The sequence below is a fragment of the Anser brachyrhynchus genome (genome assembly GCF_964034855.1).
Source record: "Anser brachyrhynchus genome assembly, chromosome: 7".
Classification (NCBI taxonomy): domain Eukaryota; kingdom Metazoa; phylum Chordata; class Aves; order Anseriformes; family Anatidae; genus Anser; species Anser brachyrhynchus.
This window is the reverse complement of record NC_137701.1, coordinates 8,555,763-8,574,026: the sequence shown is the minus strand read 5'-3', so window position 1 is coordinate 8,574,026 and position 18,264 is coordinate 8,555,763. Positions and strand designations below refer to the sequence as shown.

General features: G+C 44.2%; 1 protein-coding gene across 8 annotated transcripts in view; it reads right to left on the bottom strand.

Annotated features, from left to right (window-relative positions):
- The window catches only part of CPS1 (carbamoyl-phosphate synthase 1), a 116,939-nt gene that overhangs the window by 45,365 nt on the left and 53,310 nt on the right, over nucleotides 1-18,264 (bottom strand). For all 8 annotated transcript variants that reach the window (XM_080598994.1, XM_080598995.1, XM_080598999.1 and 5 more), the window contains 8 exons: nucleotides 17,217-17,406; nucleotides 14,850-15,007; nucleotides 13,961-14,089; nucleotides 11,261-11,405; nucleotides 10,673-10,883; nucleotides 7,790-7,988; nucleotides 5,428-5,604; nucleotides 1,442-1,560 (listed from right to left, as the gene is read on the bottom strand). In XM_080598994.1, the coding sequence (XP_080455120.1) occupies nucleotides 1,442-1,560; nucleotides 5,428-5,604; nucleotides 7,790-7,988; nucleotides 10,673-10,883; nucleotides 11,261-11,405; nucleotides 13,961-14,089; nucleotides 14,850-15,007; nucleotides 17,217-17,406 (1,328 nt within the window). The remainder of the gene's footprint in view (nucleotides 1-1,441; nucleotides 1,561-5,427; nucleotides 5,605-7,789; nucleotides 7,989-10,672; nucleotides 10,884-11,260; nucleotides 11,406-13,960; nucleotides 14,090-14,849; nucleotides 15,008-17,216; nucleotides 17,407-18,264) is intronic.

Below are 18,264 nucleotides of genomic sequence, written 5' to 3'. Positions count from 1 at the left end.
AGGTCAGCTCTGCAGCCTGTTGCTTAGTCACCAGGAGGATGAAAAACAGTGTGGGATGGCATTGGCTACTGGTTGCATTACTAGAACTACTATTTCCTGCCACCCATAGCAGAGAAAGGGAAAAGAACCTCAGTGATAAAGAGCAGTTTGGCATGATTAGCATCTCTGGAGTGATGATGGTGGATTTAGAGCAGCTGAGGCTGGGACCAACCTCTGGGGTCCAGAGTGCACCGTTCCTGAGTGTGCCACTCCAACAGCAAGGAAATCAAACTGATTTGGGGCTTTTTTTCTTTTTCTCCTTCATCAGGAGCTGCACGTATATTTTTAAGGCATTCAAGACAAATGCAACATGACACAGATGTTAGAGGGCAAAAGCTTGTGCAGCTGAACAACAGACTTCTGTAAATAATCAAGCTACTCCTTCTCTTCGACATCTCCCTCCACATTTATTTCTGTTTAGCTCCAGATCCAGCTTGTTCCGGGGGGCAAAGGAGACCGAGAGCTGCTCAATTAAAACCGTGCAGCTGGTCAAAGAAGCAGAAATCACAGGAGATGAAGTTAGTGACGCGCTGGCTACAGTGCGCTCCCAGTGCCATCATGTGGTGAATCGTGGTTAAGACAACAAAAATGCGAAGCAGAAAAGCAGGCCAACACACAGCCAATAACTCAGCAAGGAGGTTCTCCCAACCTCATAAACCATGAAGGGAAAGCTCAAGTCAGCAAGAGGCTGGAACTGAAATATAGCTGAGCACTCTAATTTACTGGTATCTTTCCGACTTAGCTTTAGATGGTCATTTCTCAAGGAAGGAAGATTTATATTTAAATATGTCTGAAATTATAGGTGTTTGAAAGTGCAGTGCTAAAGCAACACGTACCACATGAACACATACCACATGATCACAGCAAGGCAGAAAAAATTAAAAATCCATCAGCCAGGCCCAAAACAAGCCCTGCATTTGACCCTCGGGTATAGTAAGGAGAACTTGTTAGTGTCAGGTCAGAGGTTGGACTAGGTGATCTTGGAGGTCTCTTCCAAGCTAGATGATTCTGTGATTCCGGATGAGTCCCATGTTGGAAGGCAAACTCTGTCCTAGGTACGTGAGTGCAGCCTGTTGTTACTACTGCAGGCCATCCACATCCCCAGTCCCAGCCTCAAAGATGCAGTAAGGATTTTCCAAAATAAACCAGCACTTAAAAAATCCCCATGGGCAGCGAGATGCCTGAACCCTCGAAGTTCTTTTCCCCAAAAGCACATTCTCGGACATCTCCTTGGTTTAGGTGAGGCAGTCAGCTGGGGTTTAAGGCAACTCCACTTACACTGAGCACCAAAATAAACTCCTCAGCATCAACTGCATCAGTGCCCAGGGCCTACCACGGTTTTCCCACCAGTAAGACCCCTAGTAAGAGCAACGTGTCCTAGGACAAAGCTGTTTTCTCTTACCTGTTTGCTTCCTTCAGGATCTTCTCCATGTTCACAATGCCACGCATCTTATACAGGAACCACTTGTCAATGGCCGTGAGCTTGCAAATGACATCCACAGGGACTTTGTTAGCCAAAGCCTGCCAAAAAGAGGAGAGCACCAACCACGCATGAATCCACGCTCCGCAAATAGAGCAAACAGCAGCAGCAGCTGTGGAACAGAGACATACGTAGTGGCACAGGTCAACAAATCAAAGGTCTGCCAGGGGAACCCAAAACGTGCCCCCCAAGCAGGACATAGGGAGGGACCAAGCCACTTCTGCACACCCTCCGGTAATGAGAGCTGGCTCCTGTTTGAAGAGCTGAAGGATCTGCTTTTTACAGAGCCAGCAGCCAAACTTCAACTGATGGCAGCAAGGCCTGGTGGCCACTGAGTATGTGTCTTAACTACCTCTGGCCAGGCACGTTCAGTCTGCAGAACTGACTCCTCAACTGTACCCCTTACCCCCAAGTCACTTAAATCTCCATCCCACTGTCACCTCATACCTGGAGATATTAAGCAGGAAGGTCCAGATTCTCAGCTGTGGAGCAACTCACTGCTTTGGAGCATAAGTCTCAATTCACCTTTGAAAAACTAGACTGACTCAGAACACATGGCCTTGAAATACCCCTGAAGTGAAGGAGAGTCCAGTCCTGGGTGACACTCAGCCACAGTTATGCTGTAGCTGTGGTCTTGCTGGAGCTGTTTTATTTATTTCTAATTTTTATCCAACTACCCACACAAAGGATCCTCACAGAGCTATGCAAAAGACAGCATTTGACAGGACACCACACTATTTAAAAAAAAAACTCAGAAATTTGTTAGACAGTGCCCCAGCATGGATACAGTTTTATCTTCTATCACTGATACTTCCTGGGTCTCACCAGTGGTGTACGGCTACAACTCTCCTGATAAAACAACCATAATCAACCTTGATGATAATACCAGCACACTATCTTCGCTGAGCTGAAGAAATCAGGCTCATTAATTTGTTACCATGCTTAATTGTTTTCTTGCAGGGCAACATCCCTGGAACAAAGCCAGAGCAACGCCACTGAAGAAAACGCCAACAGTAATCCAGGGATGAGCTCAGCCACTGCACACCGGCATCATTCCTCCCAGTCACCAGGCTGCAGACACGATGTCGTACTGTCAACGCTTGCTTCGGTGCAGTGATAGGGTGATTTTATGGCAGCAGAGAGAAATGTGGGCCACGTCACTGCTGTGCTCCACAGTGACATTAAATAACTGAATTTAATTTGGGATGGGGACAGCTCTCTCATAGGGCACTGCAAAATACTGACACCACCTCAAAGCAACTTCTGCTTTCTCTAAAGGATTCCCAGGTTGCTCGCCCAGGCCTCCCTCTCATGTTCTGAGAGGTAGTAAGTTGCTGACTGAATTAATGGCCTGCCCTTAGCACCCAGCAGCCACTGGGTGTTTGGAGGGTGAGGTCACACTGCAACGTTAGCGGGATTCCTTCTGCCCACCTGTTTTCACAAAGTATGGGCATGGTTTTGGGATCTCCAACCTTCAGTCATGGGTCGCTGAGCCACACACACACAGGTAACATGACCACACACACTTATTCTGCTTAGGATACTTTATTCAAAAGTCCTTCATGGAAAACCGAAGAAAACAAATGCCTACCTCTCTTTCATCAGAGGAGGGGAAGAGAAACTAAATTACCTTAGTAGTTTAGCTCAGCCACCCGTGCTGTCTCTAGGGCACCCTTGTTCCTTCTGTCTCATCCCTGCTCCCCAGAGGAAGTATTTAGCTGTCTGTGGATGGGAGCACGAGTGTAAGCTAACGTGGCTGCAGCGTGGACACCTAGGAGACCATGACCCTTGTGTGAAACAGTACAGACTGAGTCCACAGCATAAATCTACTTACATACAAACCCTAAGAATCACAAAAAAAAGCTATAACCCAAACAGCCCTCCTTGCCCATCAGGTGCAGCTACACCCTTGCAGCACTTGGCCACTGCTCAAAGAGCAATTGTCATCTATTTCAGCCTCTCTCCCAGTGGCCTTTTTCTTCTTTTTTGAAAAAACACATTACAACAGGGAGTCTCACTACAACAGCAGTAACTCTGAATGACAGCTGAACTGCCTTCTCTTTCACCTGAACAGTTACTGTTTTCATCAGTCAAGGAGACAAAGGAGAAGGAGAGAAAGAGCAAAAAGCCTTGGAGAGCTAGCAAGTGGGGCTTGCAGAGGGGAGGAGAAGACACACAATGAGGCTCCATCCGGTTTCAAACAAAGCTGAGGGCTAATAGGGACTAGCTATTGGCTTTTAAATGTCAGCAAGCTGGAAAGGGATTTCCAGGCCCACTGCCCCAGCTGCTGGAGGTACCCCTTCCTGATATTGCTCGCCTCAGTTATTAATGGAGATGAATTAGTGCACAGTGTCAGACAGAGGCAGCTCTTTACAGGGAGGGATTAAGACTTTGATCTGGCTTTTTTTGATAGCTGACAGTGAAAATGCCACCAGCTGGGAACAACCAGAATGTTAAGCTTGGCCCTAACTCACCTTTATCTGCCTGAATCCCCTGTGTTAACACGGGGCTAAGATTAACCTTTATAAAAGCCCCCTGAGCCACTCAGAGAGATGAGAAAAGATTTTCCCTCAGTTGCAAGAGAAAGCTGTAATAGAGACCAAGCGCAGCTGCTGAAGGATGTTCTATGCTTATGAAGACGCATATTTCCCCAGCTTGAAAAGCAAGAGTCAACAGCTGGACAAGCCGTACGCTCACAGAACATCTTGTGCTTTTCATTCAGGTCATTTATAAGAGGGACAGTGACGTGAAAACCTTTTTACAGACACAGTACAACCCCAGCTCCCCACTGGAGTAATGAGTTATTTACACGAGCACAAGGGTCTTAAAGACTCCGCCATGCCAAGTCAGCAACAGAAAACACAGTAAGTGGGCTTTTCTACCAGGAAGGCTTCTGACCCTAAAAAAAAAAAAAAAAAGCTTGCAAACAAAAAAAAAATGTCTTAAGTGTGAGCTATAGAAGACAACTGTCCCCTTTTCTTCAAAGACGGTGTGGGCAGATGGACAAGTTAACTGCAGAAAAGCCAAGAGGTGAAATTGCCCCTACTCTGTACATTGACTAACCCCACACTTACCATGAGATATAGACAGGCAAACACCACGGAAGTGAAGGCAGTAATAATTTCGTACCCTTGCTCCTCTTACAGTAACACGAACGCTTACCCAGAAACCTTGAAAGATGAAGTGGTTTGCCTACTGTGACAGGAGACAGGTTAACGAATGCTAGGGAAGAAGTTGAGCCTGTTTCAAAGAACAGGGGATTCCTGGATGCTAAATTTAACGTGGAGTCTTAATTGCTTTCATGTTTCAAGCCGATACCAATGCAACAATTGCAAAAAGACAGTACTCTCAGACTGCAGCTTATCACTCCATTGTCCTTTGTTTCAGTTTGCTTCCGTTTTTTTCCTTCATCCCTTTCCATAAAAGGAATGGCAACCTGCCAAACTGGCCAACTTGACTGTAGCTTCCGCCAGTGCAAATAAGGGCTGAATATTGGCCAGCATTTAGCAAGCAAGTGTATTATAGAAATAAACAAAAGCAAGTGATCCAGATTTCCACCAACACTGCCACAGACTGAACTGCCAGGACACAGGAACACAACAAGCACGGACTTGGATTGCATCAAAAGGCAAACATGTTACCTGAATACCAAAGATCCAAGAAAACACAGATGTCAGCAAGAGAAAGTAAATATATCCCCCCAGCTGTTGTGCTCTACAGAAGAAATTACGCGTGATAGAGATTACCTGGACTTGAACAGCAGCAAAGACGCTACACAAACAGTTCAAGTGTGCTTGACAGAGGAAAGCAAGGGGGTGAGGAATGCTTGACCTCTGCCACCTCAGTGGACCCAAGCCCTTAGCAATCATTCAAGGCACATCGGTCAAGGGCTTTTGATCTTTTGTTACCTTGGCCATTGCATATATCCGAGTGCTGGATGGCTCAGAGAGTTCCTTCTGGAGATCTGTGCTGGCTGGCCAGGCTTTATTCAGGGGCAGGAGTGAACTGAAGCCATCTACAGAGGGGTGGCACATTCTCAGGGCTTTTTGGAAGCTCTCTTCAAAAGTGCGGCCGATAGCCATAACCTGTAAGGGAGAGCACATCAGTTACGGTGAGCTGCTGCCCAGCTCTCCCCGGAGTAAAAGATGGGTGCAAGTTTAAACCACAAGGATGGACAGACAGAAAGCTCACAGCCTTCAACCCGCTCCCCAAGATAGCCATACTGGCTTTAAAACAGGTGCAGCTGGCTGAGCCTTGGAAGTCCCACCGCTAGGCCTGCCTCTGCCAGTAATTACCGACAGGGAGTTTTGGACAAGTGACTCCTATCTGGTTTTGTCTCCCTACCTGTAAAATACAGGCAATTGCTGCTCTCCTCATAAACTGCTTTGAAGCGCTGCAGTAGCAGAAAGCATTATGCAGCAGCATGGGTGTAGTAATACAGAAGGATATTTCTGTTTAACAACCTGTTAGAGGGAGAAACTCACAGTGGGAATTTTAAGGTTCAGAAGAAATCTGCTCCTCTTCCTGTAAATTACATTTAACAGTGACACTCCCCTGTGAGGGCTCTCTTAAAGCATTATTCCTCCTTGGCACAGCAGCACTGGGGTTTCCCACCTTCAATCTTGACTTCACGTCCAGTAAGAAAAAGAGACTTTCTCTGTGGAAATCTGTGAGGTAACAGAGCCCTTTCTCAAATTTCTACATTTATATTTCCCAGTGCGGCAAAACCCTAACAACATAAAAATCTTCTCAAACACAATGTTGAAAAATGTCAAAGAAAAAAATAATATTGTTTTCTCTTTTCTCACAGCTCCAAGCCCATTGCCCAGCACAACAGAGCTCTGGAGAAGAAAAAAAAACAAAAACCAAATCAAAACAGGCAAAGCCAGACTGTTCAATTAATAAAAATGCAGTAGGTGCTGCCATCTGCTTTCAGGTTCAGGCCTAGGAAGATGATTGTGCCATACTAATAGAGACAACGCTGCAAGAAGCCCTTTGCTTTGCAGACACCCTCTCCTCCCGGAGACTAGTCTTTCTGGTGAGTGCCTCTGCCAGCAGCAAGCTGCATCTCCTAAGCTTCTCCATCCTTGTGTCAGTTCACCCCCGGCAATGGTAGACCAGAACAGTCGGGACTCTTTCCCCTCTCTCTTTACCCAACATCCCCTTTTAAGAAGGATAAGAAGGACAGGGGATTACATGGTTCTGCTTTTGTGATAGACAGCCACAGGAAGGAGTCAGTATTTTCCCCCTGCAAATGCCTATGGCCAGCAAGTGATGGCCATACGGCTGATGGTTCATAAGACAACTGCATTTAGGAGCTGCAGCTCTACAGAACAGTCCAAAAAACCCTTAAGCAGAAAGAGTTAATATCAGTAGGCATCAGCTCACTGAAAAAAAGCTCATTAACATTAAAAGCCAAAACTGCAAATGAAAAACGAAGTTCTAATTAATCCTTCTAATTGTGATGAAGGTTCATTGTGTGAGCAAGGTAGAATTGATGTTAGGAAGGTCTCGTGTCAAAATAATTTAATAAAATAGCTACTTGAAAAGCATTAGGAAAAAAAAGGCAGCTAAAAAAAACACAAAATTAATTATTTTGCTTTGGTAGCTGATATGTAATTAACTAATTAAGAGCATAATTTATCCATTTCCCTCCCTCTTAAAACTTGGTCTGAAAATGCTGCTATTGTCCCAGACACATTAAAATCAGGGTTTAAAAGTCCCACTATCATGTTCCAGACATAAGAGACTTAATCATGAAGATAAATAAGTCAGAACTTCAGAGCCATATCACACATTGTGTTTGGATTTCAAGAGCAGAAGTAGGCCAACGTTTGGCATGTGGATTTAACAGGGAGGACAAATAACTACGGGAACAACTGAGAGCTGTTGTTCATCTACATCACTGAAAATCTTAAACTACAGTTCTTAAAGTTATACTCAAATTAACCATCACTACAGAACTCCAAACAAAGAATAACTCTGGGAGTCCTGTCATGAGCGTCAAGAATGTAGCAAACCTCAGGTGATCCAAAGTGGTCTCTTCCTTTAATAGTCAAACCATTTATGAATCCTCACTGTGATATCCAAGATTACACAGCCCAAACTCCTTTCATTTAGATAGAGTACTGGATACAAATCTTCTGAATGGAATTGATGTCTTCAAAAGCCATTGGGCCCAGGAAGATAGATATCCTGAGGACTTTCAAGAAAGAGAAATGTCTTTCCCGAGTGGTACAGTGGAAGGGAAGGAGAGGATCTCACACTCACCTCTCCCACACTTTTCATGGAGCTTCCAATTCGGTTAGAGGTGCCCTGAAAGCGGTCCAGATCCCAGCGGGGTATCTTGGTAACAACATAATCCAGGCTGGGCTCAAAGCAGGCCGAGGTGTTTCCTGTCATCATGTTTTTGATTTCCGGTAAGGGGATCCCCAAGGCAATTTTGGCAGCGATGAAAGCTAATGGATACCTGCCACAGAGGAAAGGTACAGAACAGTAGAGTGGGAAGTACTTGCTTTTGCATTTTGCTTGTACTTCAAATGACAAGGAAACGTCATAAACCCCTCAACCTGCTTTATTTAAAGTATTTGCAATACTAAATTGCAACAGTTCTGTGTTCCTGGCACATTTCTGTTAGGCGTAAACTCAGACTGTCTTCCTAGATCAGCTTATGGAGAGAATTTCACCCTGCATGCCTTCACTCTCTTGATACAAATCAGCTGTTGAAAAGAAAGCAGAGCCCCGAGCTTAAGCTGCAGCCATAAAGTTCAGGACATTTGGATCAGGTTCCTGGGTTTTGCCACCAACTTCTTAATTCCCCTCTGCCTCACTTTGCACATGTAAAATTAGAACTATGAGTTGTTTGGTTTTGTTCTTCTTTCTTCAAATAGTGAGCTTCTGAGGGCCTGGACTATGCTTTGCAGGTGGCTAGGTGACATAATCCCTGCTTGGTTGCAGTCACAGGCAGTCTACCAGTAAGAACACTTAGACTAATTGCCCCAGAGTCTTAAGGACAGACCCTCTAAACAGGATGCCCTGTGCCCCAGCTAAAAGGTGTTTGATACACAGTACTATAACCAACCACAAGTGACCTGGTGTGGTACCGTGGCTGACTGATCCCCAAAACTGGGAGATCAGTGTTTCTCCTTTCCTGTTTTTCATCTAGCAGATGAAGAAAATGAACTTCATTTTTTTTGCCCCTTCTTTTTTCTCCCTTTTCTTTTTCCTCAAAAGGAAAGGTGGCTTCCCCACACTGTTGCAGAAAGTTGTAGACTTCCTCCAAGCCTCAAAAGTGTTACTTTTCATTTGAACACAGGAATCACAAGAGGAAAAAAATGATACTGGGGGCTTCAATAGTCTACAAAGAATTAGACTTAGTTCAAGGATGGCATTAGGAATGGAGATGACCAGTCTGCAAAGCTGGCCCAGCTGGAGTGGAGGGAATGCAGTCAGCCTGTAAACCTGCCTGTTATACTCATTTTGCTAAGGATGTCATCCTTCACAATTTTCACTTGGCTGGAAAAGTCTCATCAGCAAACAAGCTGCTTTATTCCAATATTAGAAGGAAAGTCTCGTCTTGAAAAATCACCTGCAATATTCCCCGCATCTTCTTACGCCACATACTTTTTTATGATGGGTACTGACAGCAGAACCACTCCATTATAAAATACACACTGAGTAAGCAGCCAGAGCACTTCTGTATCAGGTGCTGTATACATCAAACAGCCCTCAGCCTAACTTCCTAACTATGATACTGTAAGCATTTCCTTCCCCATAAATCTTCCAGAGTCTTTTGCTCATTCACTGGAAAGGATATTTGAGGTAACCAGTCACGAGCACCATCTGCAAGAAGCCTCTAGCTTGATGAATCCAGGTATCGCATTGCATCAAAGGCCTAATCCAAATGTGCTTTTTGGAACCTTCCTCTGCACAAACAGTTCCCTCCCTCAGGACCATTTTCCTGCAACATTTCCATCAAAGCCAGTTTCACAATGACTTGTTTGAGGTGCTTCCAGTCACACACAATCCATTTGCAACAGCTCTTCGGAAATCCCCCAGTGCTTCACCACACCCAAAGTGAGTCCAAGAACTCAGCACAAAGCTGCCTGAAACCCAAGCAGCTTCAGCCTTTCCAGTGCATCATTCAAAAGTGAGATCCTGGTTGTTTTTTGAGAATCCCAGATGCGTGGTGATTGTCCCTCCTCAATGCAACAGAAGGGTACTGCTTCCTACCCTAATACATTGCAGAGCTACCTACCTAGGTCTAGATCTCTCTTTAATATCTACAAAGCCACCATTTTAAAGATGTATCATGCCTGCAGTGAGACCACACAAACAGGTATGTTTTGCTGCAAGTCTGTCATCCAAAAAGAAAACAATCCAACGCCCACTGTCCAGCATCCTGGCTTATCTCCGCTCTGCTATGGCACTGCAGCAACACAGGAGTTGTTGAAAACTGCAAATTACAGATTAATTTGCACCTCTCAACAGCATCTGCAAAGTGCAATTAGGAAGCCAATTTTTAAACTGCCTGCTCTGACCATCCTTATCTTGATTAGTTTATGATTAGCCAACAAAACAAAGCAGCTAGCAATACCATTTGCATCAATCTGACAGGCAGCTCGTTAATTACTGTGTCCTCTGGGTCCCAGAGATGATTTGCAGCCAACGTATGGATACAGTGGATATGCTTTGTAAGGAGAGCTAGTGGGCTCTCCTCCCACACACCTCCTGGGAGTTTTTCCATTTGCAGCAACAGCATCGGCAGGCAGGAATGGACCTGGAAGGCTCACTAACTCCTTCTTCCACCTCCCTGCAGGACTGATTCTCTCAGGGTCATTCCTAGGAGGTGCTGACAGGGACCACCATCCTTAGAAACTTCCCATGCAAGAATCTACATCTCACTGCTCTGTCTGCTACAGAGTTGCCCCTAATAGCCACCTTTAGTCTTCCATGCTGCAAATTAAGCTTGCACCTCTTTGTCTTAATGGCATGGACAGCAGATGCAAGAGCTCTTCTTCCTTGCAGCTGTCACTTACGTATTTAAATAATACCCCAATCCAAGTCATTGCCTTAATTCTCTTTCTGATCTTCTCCACTCAGTTTTTGTTTGCTCATTTGTTTGTTCTGTGATTGTTCTTTAGATAAACTTACCCTGTTGCCTTGGATGCCAAAGCTGAACTTCTCGAGAGTCTGGCATTAACTTCAATGATGTAGTACTCCAGGGAAGTTGGATGCAGAGCAAACTGGATATTGCACTCTCCCACAATGCCCAAATGTCGGACAACCTTGATGGCACGATCCCTCAGCATCTGAAATTCCTCATTAGCAAGTGTCTGGCTCGGAGCCACTACAACAGAATCCCCTGTTTGTCACAAGGTAGCAGAGAAGAAAAATGAGAAGCAGTTCAGCAACAGAAAATTCTAGCCACATAGGTCACTTTCTTTGCTAACCCATTGCCAGTAATGAAGTTATCACAAACATTCAAAAGTGTGGATGCAATGAAAAATACAGATAGTCAGAGTCCCAGAACTGGATTTTGGAGAAGCCAAAAGCCATCTTAGGAAAAATGAGATCTTGGGGACAGGTTCAGCCTAACAATGTCTGTTTTACACACTAATTGGCTGCATCAGAGACCCGAAGAGCATTTCTAGAGCCCACTTCATCGACACAACTACATAAACTACTGCATAAAAATAAACAAGAGCAATTTCCAGTGAGCCACTCTATGCCCAAGCCTACCTGTGTGGACTCCCATGGCATCGATGTTTTCCATGCTGCAGACAGCAATACAGTTATCAACAGCATCTCTCACAACTTCATACTCTATCTCCTTCCAGCCAACAACTGACTTTTCCACCAGAATTTGGTTAGTCATTGCAAATGCCTAGGAATATGTTAAAAAAAAATGAACAGTAGAAAAGAAAACTTTGTTAGAACATGCTTTGTTACACCTTGTTAGAACATATTCAAGGCTTCTGTTCTTCTCCAGACATCCCAGGCCAACATGAAAATTGAAAGATGAATATAAGTGAAGTTCATAGCACCAATGACAAGCACTCCATGCTTTTCTTCAGAAAAAAATCATTAGCTTTATACGAAAGGCAAAGAAAATATTTATGTGATCAGATGGTTAAAAAAGCAGGGCATTTGGGCTCACAATGGCATGTAAATAACAAATAGGAATACAAAAATATCTAAGGCTCCAATCACACAATAGACACATGCTTTTGTTTGTGCATATAAGCAGCCCCATGGGATATTCATGGGAATTCAGTGGGATAACTCTGCAGAATGCTAAATGACTAAGTGATGGGAAGTGTGGGTGCCAGCAAACACTACTTAATTAATAGCACTAATAATGTTGCTTATCATTGGCATACTAACCAGAAGCAAGATTCATGATTTATTCTGAAACTAATCTTGCAAGCACTCCTCAGCACAAGAGACAAAAATGAAAAATACAGTTTGTTGGTAAATGAGCATAATCTAAGTGAATAAATGGCCTTAATATTAGCAGATAGAAAACATTAATCACATCTCGCTTAAAAACTTAGAAAGTAACGGGCACATTATCAATCCATCCTTTAGCAAAGCTTCTTCTTTTAATGCGGCACATGAATCAGTTTTCAGCCTTGTCCCCTCTGCAGTCAGCTCAAGCTGTTATTCAAATGCTACCCTTAGGACAGTTGCCAAACTCATGCACAAGAAAAAAAGAAATAGTTTGAAGAGTGGCACTTCACCCAGCCTAAGGAGGCACTGAATTTGTGGTGATGTATCAGGAACACCTAACCGTGCTTGTAGAACAATCTATGCTTCTCTTCTGGTACTGTCTACTGCCTCCTCTCACTCAAATTGAGCTGATGCAGGAGACATGAACTCAAGGCCAGGTTACTTGAGCTAGCTGTGCTGTGAAGAAATACACCCACAGGTGTTCAGTTGTCTGAACCTGCCCAGAGTCCAGTGTCTGAAAATCTGGTTCACAGAATTACTGCAGACCATCTCCATAGCTGAAATGGGAAGACGAGTGTTTCTGCTGGGCTGCTGAAATGAGAAACCAAAGCTGAGCTAATCCAAAAACACCCAAACTGTTTTTCACTGTCAATTTTGAAACATGGTTCTTCACTCAGAATGCTGAAGTTCTCAGTATCAATTTTGAAAGAAATGAAATTCTTTAAAGTAAAACAGAATCAGACTTTTGATAAAAATAAAGTTTCAGAAAGACCACAATTTTCCTAAAATATGAAACTGCTCCATTCCTAAAATTTTACAAAAGCAAGATGCTTATGAAATGCTATTGCTTTACTTTTGTTCACGGAAAACTGGAGACGTTCTGAACCACAAAGGATAAAGTGCTGATCAAAACCATGTTCTCTTATGGAAAAAGATTTTGATATAAACCTTCCAGACAGCTGCACTCACAAGCTTTCTGGGTGAATTTCTGCCTCCTCTAAACAGAAGACCGTGTGTAAGCTTGGGTGAGTGAAGTGTTTCCAACCTCAGCCATCAATCCTTAAGATAGGGTTACAGTACCCGCTGCCACCTCCTGCATCTGTCAGTCCTGTCCACTGAGCCTCCCAGGGACAGGCATTGCCTAAGCAGATGTTTGCTAAACACTATGTACACCGGCCCCAGAATTTGTTTGCATGACAACAGTGTAAAGGAGAAAGAAAAAAAGGGCTATTTTCACATACAGCTCTTAAAGCCATCAGCAATATTTCTTCCTAGAGATACATGAAAGATTAAGAAGGTTAGAAAATCAGGAAAAGAGAAAAACAGGAATTTTAAAGACTTTGATGGAGACTTATTTCCTAAAATTCAGGATTTGGGGCAGGAAGAAAAAAGCATTTTATTTTTTTTTTTGATCTTCCCAAATTATTTTACTTTTCACGGCAAATTTAAAGAAAACAATCCCAGATTTCCAACAGAAAGTTGTTTCTTCACAGCCAGACACAGCTGGTAGATGTCAAATTATGAAGAGCATCATCCCATTAAATTTTTACATCAGCTTTTGACTTAGAAAAATACTTTAGACTGAAATACAGCAGAGGCCCAAGTCTCTCAGCTCTTCTGACTCTGACACTACATTATCACTGAGCTCTTCAAAGGTTTCGACTTCCTTGACATCTGTCATGTGCCATTCACTCCTGAAAGCAGGTGAAAATAATTCACTATGATTCTTCCCAGACTAAAATTGCTGAAACACTTGCTCAGATGAAGACTAGTTTAATCATTTTCATTACCCAAGTCAGTAGCAGGAATTACAAAAAAAAAAAAAAAAGAGAGAGAAGGGCATTAGAAGGAGTCAGGATAACATTTTACAGGTAAGATGAAAGGCAGGGTATGTACAACTCCAGTATCTGTGACTATCATGTGAATACCTATTTAAAAAAAAAAATCAGATGTCCAGACTATACCTAGAACTTGCAATCGCAGACTTACCTTAGTACCAAGGTCCAGCAAACTTTCCTCATTGGGACATATGCCTGACCCCAGACCACCAAGGGCATAAGCAGAACGTATCATGACAGGGTAGCTGATCTTCTCAGCTGCCTTCAAAGCATCTTCAATCTTAAAGGAGATAGGAATACATTTCAGAGACAATGAGAACAACTCAGATGAATAAAGTCAACCAACTCAGGTTACTCTGATAACTGGAAATCCCATCAATAAGACATTCAGCCGTCTGAAGACAAAATGAAAAGAACGACTTTGGCATTTTAACATTACTTTGTTCTGCCTAACAGCAGAAAAAATGAAACATGGGCTCAAGAAGGTGACTTCTGTCCTCACCGTGACCTTCCTCACTGATTTCTCATGTCCTTACCTGGTCTGTCTTCACAGACTATAGCATCGAATAACCCCTCCGACAGACATCCTGGTTTGAGACTGCTTCCTCCAAACTCAAACATACCTTCCACTGAACTAATTACTTTTTCACACTCTCATCCTCAAGAGGGATTTCAGAACTAGGGATTTTTGAGGACTTGAAATCCTAAGCCTAAACGGCTTGTATAAGATTTTTAAAAAAAAAGTGGCCACTGAAATTTTATAAACCTTTGTACTGCAGCACAGAAGTCACCCAACCCTAATTTACTCTTCCTTTCAATGGATAAATTAGCTTAGGCCTTCCAAGTGCTTAACTGCATTTTCATCCATTTTAAATCACTGCGAACCAGCACCAATCCCCATGAAGTGCCGATGAAAGTGCACAAGCTACAGTATCCACAGTTGTATTTAGCTTTCACTGAACAAAACTAGAAATATTTATTTTTTTGCATAACTCTGGCAACAATAATAGTAATCACATCTTCAAAATTGTCTGATTTACCGATTCCACTGCAAAGCTAGGAGCAATCTTTTCATTTAGCTCAGTCAGCTTATCAGAAAAAAGCTTTCTATCCTCTGTAGCCATGATGGATTCAACTGATGTACCTAGGACCTTCACACCATACTGCTGCAGGACTCCTTGCTTGAAGAGTTCCACTCCTGCAGAGCAAACAAAGCCACAGCTTTGAGGGCTGATGGTAAATGAAGAAGAAAGCATTCAGAAGATATCTGACTACCTGACCACTTGTCTGGCAACATCAACAGATACAGTTATTATTCTTTGTCAATATTAGAACTCAGAACCATTACACAAACATTTCTTCTCTAAAATCTAAGAAACACTGGGTTACTACTAAAGTTACTGCTTGGCAGTCATCTAAGAGACAAAGCAGTACAGGTGGATACTATTGCAAGAAGGTTAAATGAATCACAGAATCACAGAATTGAAGAGGTTGGAAGGGACCTCGAAAGATCATCGGGTCCAACCCCCCTGCCAAAGCAGGTTCCTTAGAGCAGGCTGCCCAGGTAGGCGTCCAGATGGGCCTTGAATATCTCCAGCGAAGGAGACTCCACAACCTCCCTGGGCAGCCTGTTCCAGTGCTCCGTCACCCTCACTGTGAAGAAGTTCTTTCGCATGTTGGTGCGAACTTCCTGTGCTCTATCTTGTGGCCATTGCCCCTTGTCCTGTCCCCACAAACCACTGAAAAGAGGTTGGCCAAATCCCTCTGTCTCCCACACCTCAGGTATTTATACACATTGATGAGATCCCCTCTCAGTCTTCTTTTCTCCAGGATGAACAGACCCAGGCCTCTCAGCCTTTCGTCATAGGGAAGATGCTCCAGGCTCTGTATCATCTTTGTGGCCCTCCGCTGGACTCTTTCCAGGAGATCCCTGTCTTTTTTGTACCGGGGAGCCCAGAACTGGACACAGTACTCCAGGTGAGGCCTGACCAGGGTGGAGTAGAGGGGGAGGATCACCTCCCTTGACCTGCTGGCCATGCTCCTTTTAATGCACGCCAGGACCCCATTGGCCCTCTTGGCCACCAAGGCACACGGCTGGCTCGTGATCAACCTGTCGTCCACCAGGACCCCCAGGTCCCTCTCCTCAGAGCTCCTCTCCAGCAGGTCGTCCCCCAGCCTGTACTGATACATCGGGTTGTTCCTTCCCAGGTGCAGGACTCTACACTTGCTCTTATTAAACCTCATTTGGTTTCTTCCTGCCCAGGTCTCGCTGAATGGCAGCACGGCCTTCTGGCATGTCAGCCACTCCTCGCAGCTTTGTGTCATTGGCGTACTTGCTGAGGGCAGACACTATTCCCTCATCAAGGTTGTCGATGAAGATGTTGAAAAAGAGTGGACCCAGCACTGAGCCCTGGGGAACACCGCTAGTAACAGGTCTCCAGCCAGATTCTGCGCCGCCGATCACCACTCTCTGAGCTCGGCCAGTCATCCAGTTCTCAACCCACCTTACTGTCCACTCCTCTATCCCACACTTTCTCAGTTTTGCTATCAGGATGCCATGGGAGACAGTATCGAAAGCCTTGCTAAAGTCAAGGTAGATGACATCCACTGCTCTCCCCCCATCTACCCAGCTGGTGATGCCATCATAGAAGGCAATGAGGTTGGTCGAGCACGATTTCCCCTTGGTGAATCCATGCTGACTACTCCTCATAACATTCTTATCTTCCAATTGCTTGGAGATGGCATCCAGAACAAGCTGTTCCAACACCTTTCCAGGGACAGAGGTGAGACTGACTGGCCTGTAGTTTCCTGGATCCTCCTTCTTGCCCTTCTTGAAGACCAGAGTGACATTGGCTATCCGCCAACCTTCAGGCACCTCTCCTGTTCTCCAGGACCTTTCAAAGATGATAGAGAGCGGTTCGGCGATCACCTCTGCCAATTCCCTTAGCACACGTGGATGCATCCCATCGGGACCCATGGATTTGTGTGCGTTGAGGCCACTCAGACACTCCCGAACCACTCTCTCGTCAGCCAGGGGGGAGCCCTCCATTTCCCAGACCCTTTGTCCTCCCGCCAGGGTCGAGGAGTCCCGGGGAGGGACTAACCTGAAGCTAACCTTTCCTTTTGATCTCTGCCTGCATGGTCTGAGTACCCACAATTCAGCTATGGTAACCAAGAGATGAGCTTCCAGAATGGTTTACTTTTAAGTACTGAAAACAGTGATTAGATGCTACGTCTGTAGCTTAGCAATTACTCATTCTGCCATGATCAGCATCTCTGCCTGTGCCTATAGGCAACACAACAGAGACACAGGTCTTGCACATTTGCACATGAGGAGTCTGCTGAACGTGTGGTGAGAGCAATGAGCTGGCCAGCAAGGGCTGCCGAGGCATCTGTACTGTACTCACCACAGTTGAGAGCTGTTTGGCCACCCATGCCCAAAATTAATCCATCAGGGCGTTCTGCCCTGATGACTTCCGTGACAAAGTGGGGAGTGATGGGGAGGAAGTAGACAGCATCAGCCTGCTTTATGCCAGTCTCATTGGTCTGCACTGAAGCAATGTTAGGATTCATGAGGACAGTTCTCACATTTTCTTCCTAAAAAAAATGAAAATCTGCATTAAAGCTAGGTAGGCCTACATGGAAAAAGAGCTAACAGCAGCAGCAAGGACAGAAGGCGTTCAACAAGCAGCTCCATCAACAGCAGAATGTAGAAAGCCTGGTTCCTCATGATATTGTGTGCACTAAAAGATAAACTCTGCCTCTATATGCAAGAGGAAGGTTAGCCAAAACTTTATACCCTTTTTTCTCTATCACAGATGAGAAACTGAGATAAAGAGATAATAAAGTTTATCATGTTTCCTGCTATAACAGTAAGAGGTTTACAGCTCTTTCGGCTGCAGATGGAATTTCAGTACAGTTTGCTCAACAATGGAAAAGTTTGAGACAGAGCTAGGCAGATCAACTCTTCTCACTCTCAAAATACCAGTGCATAAAGAGGAAGCCAACCAAGTTTTGCTAAAGAGTCCAGCATATGGTCATGTTTAAAAGAAAAAACAAAACCCAGCCAACCCCCAAAAAAGCCAACATACCAAGCACAGGCAGATAAAGAGCAACACATTACTGCTTTGTTGAAAAGACGTACTGGGAAGCACGCCTCATTTTTATGGGAACTCATTATAATCTCCAACTATGTCTGCTAAGGCAATAAACTTCTACAGATGAATAAACCTTTTACAAAGCTAGCTATGGATGCAAAATACTTTTTAAGAGAAATATTTGCCATATAGGAATAGTGAAGGCTAAGAAACAAGAGAGGAAACTTTCAGAACAAACAGGAACTGTGATCAGAAATAAAGAAAGGTAAGAAGAAAGAGGAAAAGGGTTGGTAGATTAAGTCAGCCACCATTCCTCAAGCAAGTGGTATGGAAGAGTTGCTGGGACTGGGATAGAAAT